The sequence below is a fragment of the Arachis ipaensis genome, chromosome B07, assembly GCF_000816755.2.
Source record: "Arachis ipaensis cultivar K30076 chromosome B07, Araip1.1, whole genome shotgun sequence".
NCBI lineage: Eukaryota > Viridiplantae > Streptophyta > Magnoliopsida > Fabales > Fabaceae > Arachis > Arachis ipaensis.
Genome location: NC_029791.2, coordinates 3,614,316 through 3,626,133, shown reverse-complemented (window position 1 = coordinate 3,626,133; position 11,818 = coordinate 3,614,316). Strand labels below are relative to the sequence as shown.

General features: G+C 32.1%; 2 protein-coding genes across 4 annotated transcripts in view; one reads left to right on the top strand and one right to left on the bottom strand.

Moving 5' to 3' along the window:
- LOC107608871 (probable galacturonosyltransferase 15) lies at nucleotides 5,173–10,060 on the top strand. Its single transcript, XM_016310634.2, has 6 exons — nucleotides 5,173–5,802; nucleotides 6,534–6,577; nucleotides 7,514–7,660; nucleotides 8,121–8,708; nucleotides 8,932–9,240; nucleotides 9,372–10,060. The coding sequence occupies exons 1-6, from the start codon at nucleotides 5,550–5,552 to the stop codon at nucleotides 9,666–9,668; spliced, it is 1,638 nt and encodes a 545-aa protein (XP_016166120.1). The 5' UTR covers nucleotides 5,173–5,549; the 3' UTR covers nucleotides 9,669–10,060.
- LOC107608872 (floral homeotic protein AGAMOUS) overlaps nucleotides 11,085–11,818 on the bottom strand; it is a 12,868-nt gene continuing 12,134 nt past the window's right edge. For all 3 annotated transcript variants that reach the window (XM_021107018.1, XM_021107020.1, XM_016310635.2), the window contains one exon: nucleotides 11,085–11,369. In XM_021107018.1, the coding sequence (XP_020962677.1) occupies nucleotides 11,366–11,369 (4 nt within the window). In that variant the 3' untranslated portion in view covers nucleotides 11,085–11,365. The remainder of the gene's footprint in view (nucleotides 11,370–11,818) is intronic.

Genomic DNA, 11,818 nt, shown 5'->3' with positions numbered 1-11,818 from the left:
TGTTAAAATTTGTAAAATAATGTTATTTTAATTTTAATATTTAAATAGCATAAAAACGATGTTGTATCACTTGTTTTGAAAAAAATATTTTAATAAAATTCACTTAGAATTGTTTTTGGATTATTTCAACACTAAAATTAAAATTCCGTCATTTTACAGAATCTAACGTAATATCTGATTGTCTATGTTAACATTCTATTAACGTATGTGATACGTGTTTTAAATGTTCGTGATATGAATAGTTCAAGTGTTATTTAGAAGATATTAATTTACATTTTTTAGAATATTTTAATTTAATTTGATGTATTTTAATTTTATTTATTTAATTAGTAGATTTTTTTTTTGTGACTAAATAGAAAAGAAAGAAAAAAAAAGAGACAAAACCAAATTAATTGGCTAGGGTCATATCTAAATCTATTAGATGTTGAAGCTCACTCCATGGTTGGCTCCAATTCGAGTGAATGTCCGCGACAGAAGCAGCTGCTTTAGCCATACAATCTGCAACACTATTTGCAATCCTCTGAATTAAAAGAATAGAGACTCTCCAATTCCAATTCATAACCTCCTGTATATGCTTTGCCAAATCCCATTCCGGAATATCCTTACCAAGCATTCTTTGGTTTACCAAGAAAAGAGCTTCTAAACAGTCTGTTTCACAGATAACCTCACGAAATCTACTCTCCCAAGCAAGAAGTAAGCCTCTCCAAATTTCATACAATTCAGCAAAAAGAACACTGTACACTTCGACTTTCCCAGTGCAACCTTTCAACCAACATCCATCAGGATTACGAATGATACAACCAAAACCAGCATAACCAGAAGGAGGAAACCAACTAGCATCACAATTCAATTTAACAGAATAAACTGGAGGTGGAACCCAATGCAAACAAAGTGAAGGAGGAGACAGTGATTGATGCATAGTAAAAATAGTGTGAAACTCCCTTACTGAACTACGAATCAAACTCACCACTTTACTAGCACTCCATGAATCATCTATATTATCATCTTTCCAAACGTCTCTAATAGTTAAATCAGAGTCAGATATATGTACAAAAGGGACATCTTGAGCAATTGGACCCTCAATACTCCAATTGTCAAATAAAAAAGATTGATCAAGTGACCCAACGCACCAAGAGAAGGCATCCTTAAGAGCACCAAAAGCCTTTGAGATACTCTTCCAAACATGAGAAGCATTGCAAGGGACAGGGCCATCTAAAACTCCCTCATTCCTCATATACTTCGCCCTCAATAGAGCAACCCAAGGCTTGTCCTGACAATGAAAAAGTTGTCACACCAATTTACCAAGTAAAGATATATTAACACACGCAGGATCTCTAACACCCAGGCCACCAAATTTTTTTGGAGTGATCACGGTCCTCCAATTAACAAGAGAAAGACCTTTACCATCAACTTGACCCTTCCAAAGGAACTGTCTCATCATAGAAGATAATTTATCACAAACCCAATTTGGAAAAAAAGATACCTGCATATGATAGACAAGAATGGATGCTGCAACAGAATTGATCAGGAAAAGTCTCCCTGCTTTATTTAGAAGCCTTCCTTTCCAATTAGCTAATCTTCCCCTCACCTTTTCAATCACCGAATGAAAAGAAGCCCTACTGGTACGGGAATGATTAAAGTTAACTCCAAGATATCTTCCTAAGTCCAAAGCAAAACGTATTGAAGAAACACTAGTAAAAATATCTCTTCTACGAGCAGTCGGTAGGGTTATCAATTTTAGGAATAAGCACAATCAGAGTTTCTATGATGCTAGGATTTAAGAACTCTCCCAAAAAAGCGCTCCGGACAATATTCCAAATCTCAGTGCCTACTATCTCCCAATATTCTTTAAAAAAATAAGCTTGAAAGCCATATGGACCAGGAGCCTTAAAAGGGCTCATACTGAATACTGCTGACTTGACTTCCGCAATCAACCTCAACCTCTTCCGTTGTACCAAAGAGATTCTTGTAAAAAGAGAGAGCTTCTTCCTGTAGAATATCTGGATCAGTAGACCAAGACCCATCTCTAACATATAATCCATGTACTCTATTATGGTTTCTACGTACCAAAGTCTGAAGATGAAAGAATTTAGTGTTTCTATCCCCATACTTGACCCACTGCTCTCTAGATTTCTGGTACCAAAAAAGTTCCTCTTGCAACAAAAGCCTATTGTAATCTTCCCTCAGTTCAGCTTCTTTAATTCTCAGAGATAACACATCGGTAACCTCCAAACGCCGTTGAATCTGATCAATCTGATATTCCAGCTTATTTTTTCGCACAAAAATATTTCCAAAAATCTTTGAGTTGAAGTCCAAAGAAGCCTGTTGAACCATCTTAAGCCTTTCGGTAACGCCTCCAAACTCTTGATTCCAAGCCTTACTAATAACATGTTTATAAGAAGGATGTGTTGCCCACACAGCTTGAAACCTAAAAGGACGTGAACCTTTCACTCTGGGGCTACCATGACAACGAACTAAAATAGGACAATGATCAGAATGAAGCCTGCTAGGAATTTCAGAATAACCCTCAGGAAACATTGTCATCCACGCCTCATTAACTATAGCTCTATCCAACCTTTTAGCCAAGTCCCTGCCAGCCTGAACTGCTCTATACCAAGTATATCTCCTAGCTTAGATTGGACCTTATATTTATGGGCTTTGGTTTTCTATATTTTAACCTAATAAGAGGTTATAAATACCTCATAAATTAAGATAGTCATAGCATAGAATGATTTAGAGGTTTTCAAAACCCCTTTTTTGGTTTTGTGATGGAACCATGGTGTATACAATTGAGGTTGAGGAATCCATCTCTTATTGTATCGGGGAATTGGGTAAAAGGTTGAGGAGTCCATTCGATTCAATTCCCAAACTATGGCTTTGACAAGTTAGGTTGAGGAATTCCTTTCTTGTTGCGTCAAGAAATTGGGTAGAAAGTAGAGTGATAAAAAAGATAAACATAAAGACAAGAATTCAAACTGAATAAAAAAGATACATTAAAATTGAAATAAAAATAAAAATGATAAATTGAAATTGAGTACAAAAAGATCGAATCACTCTACTTCCTACCAAATTTCTTGATGTAATAAGAAAGGGACTCTTCAACCTAACTTGTCAACACCATAGTTTGGGAATTGAATCGAAGGAACTCCTTAACCTTTTATCCAATTTCCCGATGTAACAAAAGAGGGACTCCTCAACCTTAATTGTCCACACCATGGTTTCATCACGAAACCAAAAGGGGTTTTGAAAACCTCTAAATCATTCTATGCTATGACTATCATAGTTTATGAGATATTTATAACCTCTTATTATGTTAAAATATAAAAAATTCTAAACCCATAAACATAAGACCCAATCTAATAATTAAATAAACAAAATTAAAATATATCAAATTAAATTAAAATATTTAAAAAATGTAAACTAATATTTTCTAAATAACACTTGAACTCTTCATATCACAAACATTTGAAGTACGTATCAGTATGTAAATTTAAAATTATTTCAGAGACTAACATAAGTCATATTTATAAAATTTAAAAATTAAATAAAAATAATTAAAATTTAAAAAGTTAAATAAAAATTCATATATTAATATAAATTTACAGATCAAATTAAATCTTATTTCTATGCGTGATAAAAAAATACTTCAATATAAATTATTTGATTGGAAGCCTAAGTGGGCACACTTCTATAGTTATCCATCCACCTCTCACTTATTAAGTAATTCAATGATATTAGTATACTTAATTATGATATTAACTGGTATATTTTTACCTTTTAGAAAAGATAAAGAACCACTCGTATACATGTATTCATACATATACATATTATATTATTATTTATTTTTACATTTATAAATACTTCCATAACATAAAATAAAAATGCACATTTAGTAATATTTACTAAAATAAGTACAAATAATTTATTTTAGTATTTTAAGTCGTTTCTAACTTCCAAAATGGCAACTGAAGTTAGCATTGTAAGTTGTAACAATGATATATGGATATAATAATAATAAGAGTGAAATTTGGGAAAGAACTAAAACTAAAAAAAAAATATTAAAGCCAAAACAGAGTTTCTAATAATTCATTTAGATTGGTTGAGTAATTAATTTATCCGATTTAATAATATTTGCAAAAAAAGTGGCCTCTAAGGTAGCGATAGAGACGGAAAGATTGAGACTGAGAGACAGAGATTAAAAGATATTTGGTACAAAATAGAAGACAGAAATTAAAATAAGAATAAAATTTTAATTAATTAATTGAAATGATGATATTTTAGGTATAAAATATTATTAAAATTTTAATTTTTATTTGTAAAAATTTTAGTCATTTGTGTTCCTACATTTTAAAGGTACTGAAATACTGAAATTTTAGGAATAAAGACAAAAAATTTAGTATCAATATCTAAACCAACAAATAAAATATTGAATCCCAATCTCTCAATTTATCTCAATACCTCAAAATAAACGCTATTAACGTAATGTTACAAGTAATACATATACTTATATCTTATTAATACCAAATATCTATTATAATTAAATGCAATAACTACTAATTGCACTATATTTTGAGCTAGGACACGCTTGTTTCACTAATGCCTTCTTTTTTCTTATATGCACTTAAATGTTATACAAAATAGTAATACAGCTACAAAACTCACCGGAGTAAATAGGAACACAAATCTGATGAATTCAAAAAAAAATTGGAAGTTCTAATAACACATGTGGAGGTTGGAGACATAACCGCCGGCCTCAACATTAATTATGGAAGAAGAAATAGTTGAAATGACTTTGAAATAAGTAATTAATTAGAAATTAGTAATTACCACAGTACTAATTAATTAAGTTCTCAAATTAATGAATTAACTTGAAAAACAAATCCTAAAAATTATTTTCAACTTTCAAATACGCGTTAACTTTACTTTTCTCTATTTCTTTTTCAACCTTTTAAAACCATGAATTGAGAATATGAGATCCTTATTTTTCTTCTTCCTCACCAAATAAATAAATAAATAAATTGCCACAATCCACAGGAACTGCTTGCCACGTCAGGTAGGTGTCGGTGAGATAGTGTCAAAATGGTAAATAAAGCTAAAAACAAGTGGCAAAAACGACAATAAAAAATTCCCAAAACGACGACGCGTATATATAATTATCGTCGCCATTGTTGCAATCTAATCATTTCCCGCGGCTTTGAATTTCGCAATTTTTTTCCACCGTCACTCTAATTTCTTTTATTTTTCTTCATCCAAACAAGAAAATCAGTACAATTTGCTCAGTTTAATTTTCCTCGCGGAAATCGATTTCAGAAAAAGAAAAAAAGAAAAAGGAAAATTCGAAACCCGTGAACTCATTGCTCTTATCACACCGTTGCAAATGCGAAGCAAAACGACACGCGCACATTTTTTTTCTCTCTTTCTCTAGCTGATGAGTGATGGAGCAGTTATAGTAGTTGTTGAAGTGAGGAAGCAGTGTGAAGTTTTCAGATCTGATTTTTGATTCAATCGTAGAGGAAAATGATGAGCTGGATGGAACTCAGAAGAAGATAATGAAGTTCTATGTATCTACCACCGGGATAAAGAGAGTCACCTTATCGTCGAAGGCCGCCGCAGCAGCTAACGCCGCCGCCGGAGGAAAAGGATCGTCGAAGTCTACTGCCGCGGATGCCGCCGTTAGTCGCCGGAGTTTTTCATCCCGGACTGTGCTGCCGGCGGTGGTTCTGTTCGGGATCGTGTCGCTCTTCGTCTTCGTGAGGATCGCGGTTTTGGTGCTCGAATCTTCCGCTGTTTGCTCCTCTCTCGGTAATAATTTTTCATTTTCCTTTTCTTTTTATCTGTCCTATTTGCCGTGTTTTTCTTTTTAAAATAAATTATTTATTTACCTCTGCACTTTTGATTCAAATTAGTTGTTGTTAGTATTAGCACTAGCAGTAGTTAATACTCAATAGTTTCGGTAAGTGAATGAAGTATGAATAAGGTGAGCGTGTGTGTATTTTGGGGTGAAAATTTTGTTTGATTAGGGGAGAAGAAGGTGAAAAGTGAAGATGCGTGTGAATTTCAGTGTAGAGTGTAGTTAGTAGTTAGTGGTTACTGTAGATAGTAAAAAAGGAGAGGAATGTTATTGTTTAGACGTACGAAAATGGAATGGTTCAAGTCTTTGGAACTTTTTTCATAATTCCTTTTTTCTTATTTATGATTTTTAAGAAAATAAAAATAAAGACCTTTTCACTTTTCAGTTTAATTTGTCTTGTTATGGGGACCACTCAGTGACAACTGACGAGGATATTGATTTTCTAATATATTTTTGAGAAAATAAAATATAATAATAACAGATTAAAAATTAAAATATGAAGAATTTATCTTATTACTGTTTGATATTTTATTTTTAAATATAAGTATACTTTTAATGAGTTTTAAGATTAATTTTGTTTATTTTTCTATTGAAATTAATTAATATATAGGAGTAATTTTATTTGTTGAAAATTTAGTGACAGACTGACAGTACTATATATTGGTTAAAATGATTAATGTAGGTTGCGTGGGATGGAGGTTCTTCAGCGGGGGTGACCCATCCCTGGTAAGTAATGTTCCTCATCTCCAATTCTGGAACCTGTTCCCTGTTTGCTACAATTAGCTTTGTTATTTGCATTTTTTTATTCACGTTTTTATTTTCTTTTTTTTCTTGGAGAGAGTAATAGTAGATTACATAATGAGTTAAAAAAAAGTTTTCTTAAAAAGAAAAAAAAAAATAACGGGAGTTTATTTTTTTGCGAAGCACAGGTACATTCTAGAAAGAAATTAAATTAAAACCTTATTTGTAATAATGATACAATTACACCATGATTTGATCTAAACAGATGATGCGTGTTTTTTAATTATTATTTGGTGGTGATTGGCAACAGAGAGACGGGATTTATATTGCCTTCCGATTATGCGTCAATTTCTTTTGTTCATATTTGTTTCCATAATAAAATAATCTCAATAAATAATATGATAAATATGGTACGTAATAAGACCTTCTAGGCTACTATTATATGTCTAGGTTTAATTTTAAGTTTTCTAACTAACAATTTACTTTTCATAACATGATTAGTTTTTTGTTGAAGTTATTTTATTATGTATTCATGAAAAAAAAAGTTATGAAGAGCAATATTTAAGACAACTTTTTCCAAATGTGTATGCAATATAAAATAGAATGTGTACCATGCAAGGCTATACATACTCATCTTAGTCATCTGTCATTTTTTCTATTGGCTTAATTATAAGAATGTAATTTTTTTTTTTAAAGAACTTGTATTATCATTCGTAAATTACGTTTCATAAAAGCCGGGTTAATTTTATGCTTATAGCAACCATTTTCTCGCTTTAGCAACCTCAAATGTATGTTTAGTTTTATGAGAACTGCTGGCATAGACTTTAGCTTATCTTACCACCACTTAGTAGTTTATTATTCAATGTTTCTGTGACATTCATTCTTTTTCTTGTCGTGTATTGCATGTATATATGCATAAAGAAACTCAGAGATGAGCTGACCAGAGCGTTAATAGAGGTAAATGATGACAACGTTAATGAAGGAGAAGTGGTGTCATTCAACGAGCTTGTGAAAATGATGGCGTCTGAGCAAGACTTTAAGGCGTTTGCTATCAAGACCAAAGCCATGGTACAGAAAATTTTACTGATTTATTCTTTAGCTATAGTTATTACCCTTGGACCTTGGTGATAACGATAATGGCGTCTTGTTAAATCGTTTTCCTCGTGATTCTTTTTTTGTTCTCTTTTGGCGTTTAGTAACAATCAATCCTGACACCAATGAGATTATTTGTATGCTTGCATCATTGAACCTTGGAACTATAAAGAATGTTGTAAATATAGGAATTTGAATGTATATACTGCATACTATAGGGTAGATTTATTAGGCAGTAGTCCCACGGCCCAACAATATTTAACCAAGCATAGCGTATACATGCAATTCATCAGTACAGTTGACCCTATTAATTCATAAAAAAGATTAAACAAGTACAGATTTTGTTTGAGCATAAATTGAGAAAAATTTGTAGTGTGTTTGAATAGTTCTCTAGGTAAATAAATATGTGCAATCTCATATGTCCGTATATGTGCAGCTGTTACAGATGGAGCGCAAGGTGCAATCAGCAAGAAAGCAAGAATCAGTTTATTGGCATTTAGCTTCACATGGTGTACCAAAAAGCCTACATTGCCTTTGTCTGAAATTGGCTGAAGAATATGCCGTAAATGCCATGGCCAGAACTCGCTTACCTCCTCCTGAATATGTGTCTCGCCTTTCTGACCCTACCTTCTTTCACATAGTTCTCCTAACTGACAACGTCCTTGCTGCATCTGTTGTTGTAACCTCTACCATTGAAAGTTCAGCCAGCCCTGAAAAATTGGTTTTTCATATTGTTACGGACAAGAAAACTTACACTCCAATGCATGCCTGGTTTTCCATAAACCCTGTGAAATCAGCAGTTGTTGAAGTCAAGGGATTACACCAGTACGATTGGTCTGAAGAAGTGAATGCTCGTGTCAAAGAGATGGTGGAAACTACTCAATCAATTTGGAAACACTACTACAAGAATTATACAGAAGAGGATGAACTACTCGACTATAATCAAGAGTATAAGAGATATTTGGAAGCTTTAAGACCCAGCAGCCTTTCCTTGTTGAATCATCTTCGAATCTACATCCCTGAGGTAATTAATTTGTTAATTTTTTTTTTAACACTGAATATTGATATATTAACAACGGAAACATATAGTGATCTGAGGTTTGATGTGTAAATTTAATATAAAGCTTATCCATAAAAATTTCCATATCATTTTTCACATTCTAAACAAACATATGCCATTGAGGATATATGGCTGCTTTTTTCCCTTTTTTTTTTTTTTTCATAATCTGATGTTGGTATGAACACAGCTGTTTCCAGATTTGCACAAGGTGGTGTTGCTGGATGATGATGTTGTAGTACAGCATGACATATCTTCGTTGTGGGAAATTAACCTTAATGGTAAAGTCAGTGGTTCAGTATTCAAGTCATGGTGTTATGATGAGGAAAGCTGTTGCCCTGGAAATAAATACGTGGACTTCTTGAACTTTTCACATCCTATCATATCAGTCAACTTTGACCCTGACCAGTGTGCATGGCTCTATGGCATGAATATCTTTGATCTTGAAGCTTGGAGGAGAACAAATATTACTGAAACCTACCATCGATGGTTGAAACTAGTAAGCCTAGCTATAAAACTCTATTGCATTTTCCTTACCCATATGTGAAAAAGAAGAAAAAGTAAAGTTATATATGTTTGGTTCTTCTGTATTATTAATTAAATGTGTATTATTTATCCATGTTTACACAGAATGTGAAGCATGGGCTATCATTGTGGAACCCAGGAGTGCTTCCACCTGCATTGATTGCTTTTGATGGTCAAGTGCATCCGGTGGATTCATCCTGGATTGTTACTGATTTAGGTTATCGCCATCAATCAGAACAAATTAGAAATATCAGACATAGAATGGAAGATGCTGCTGTTGTTCATTTCAATGGCCCTGCAAAACCATGGCTTGAAATTGGTTCACCTGAAGTTCGTGGTCTATGGAATACATATGTTGATTTCTCAGATAAGTTTATTAGGAGCTGCAGGATTACAGCGTGAAGCATTTTCCACCATCCCCCTCCCCAGTATTATTGATGAGATTGAAGCAATTATGATGAAACCGTATGGGATCGGAGGGAAGAAGGTTTTGCCTTCAGTCTCTGACTCATGCTAACAGATGATATATATAGGTGATGAAGAACTACTACCACACAATATATACCTTATTAAAAAGAAGCAGTAGCTGCATCAGTTTAAGAATCGATCATATATAAAGCATTTATAATCTAGTTGTCTAACAGTACTGTAAAAATTACTTGCTTTTTCTATATAGATCGGAGTAATTGTTTCACTTGTATAGCATTATAATCAATAATCCAATACGACGTGTGACGTTAAAATACTAGATAAGTATTTGTTCTAATATAAAAAGAGTTCTGTTTATTGCAAAACTACTTCTTAACATTGCGTACACTAAATGTTTTCTCTTCCTTTTACATAATTTCAGCCGTTTATATTTCTGACTACATAAGATTATATTGAGAATTCTATGTAGTATTCTATCCCTTTGTTCATGGATTTCAGTAAATCAATTCAGTGTAACATTTGAAAGAATGATTGTTAGAGTTTTCAATAATTTATTATGAAACCAAAAAAAAAAAAAACTAATTAACACCGATGAAACTACTACCACAGGTTGATAATAACAACTCCAAAAACAGTGGTTTGTGTAAGCACAAGTGTCAACTGAACTGCTGAAGTAACTTAGTGTGGAGGGAAAAGCTAGAGCCAGTGCTAACTGTGCTATAAAGCTTTTAATACACGTTTGGAACAAAGATATTTCGATAGAGATATTTAATTTGCGTCTTTTCTTCTGAAAATTACATTAAAATATATGATATTTCAGTGTATTCTATTTTCTTCGTCTTAGTTCTACCTATACCTCTAGAATTAAAATAGCCATTGACATTAACTTAAAGAATGTACCAAAATGCAACATGCTATATAGATAGATATAGAATCCATATTCGTGAAATGCTGTGGAATCAGAAAATGCCATTAATTTTATGTACGCCTCCTTTGCTGTTCCCTTTTTCAAGCTTTAAACTTGAAATTCTTCAAAAGTAGGGACATGTATGTTCTTCCCAACTACTTGTGAGTTTCTTTTTTTAAAAGAAAAAAAAATTTTGAGTTGCCCTATATATACAAGAAGATTTGTATCATAACACTTGTTTAAAAAAATGAGTGAAGTAACTATTCGATCAATCAAGTCGGTTAGTTAAACATAACTTTAGCAATTAATAGAAAGCATTTCTTTTTTAGCAATGGACACAAATTTGTGGATGATATATCTATATAAACATACGGATACTCCAACATTTTCAATTAACTTTTACTCTTCCAAGTTCACACATTAATAAACAAGCATGTTAGTAATACTAGTGGCAAACAAACAAATAACAAAATAATACGAGATAGGGATGAAAATAAAGACAAGCTTTTATATTGAAGATACATAAACATTGTATTAAGTATATAGGTGCGGAATGCTTGTTGTTTTTCCGAGAAGAAATTAAAATTTGATAGTAGTAATTAAAGGGAAATTCTAAAGTGGCACTCATTCAGGAAGCTTTGGATATATGTATGGAGTATGGAGTATCCATTATAGGCACCAACTTGCAATTATTTAGATAGATGATAGATAAAATGAAAACCATATAGCATAATTTCCAGAGGCTTTAGTTTCCAGCATATTATCAGCTGCATCCAAAGGTGAAAACAAACAAATCATGAGAAACATATCAAATTATAAAAGGGCTCCCAAAACCCACTAATTACTGCATACAAGAATTTAATTTAATTTGAATGTATGTCACGAAAATTATTTAATTTTAAAATTTTAAATCGATAAAAAAAATGAGAGAAATAAATAGTTATATGTTGTCTCATAAGGTTTCATAGGTAGGAACACTTTTTAATTTGAGTGTGATTGTGATAAATTTTTTTTATTATTTGTTTTATGCTAAAAAAATCTTATTTGGAATAACAAAAATGATTAAATTTTAAATTTTTTTGTTATAAAAATTTTGATATCATGTCATAAAATTATGTATTTCAAGAGTTTAAAAGTTTAAACTAATAGAATAAAACACATAAATCATTATATAAAAATATTATTTGTATACTAAATTTAGCCATAAAAATAAATC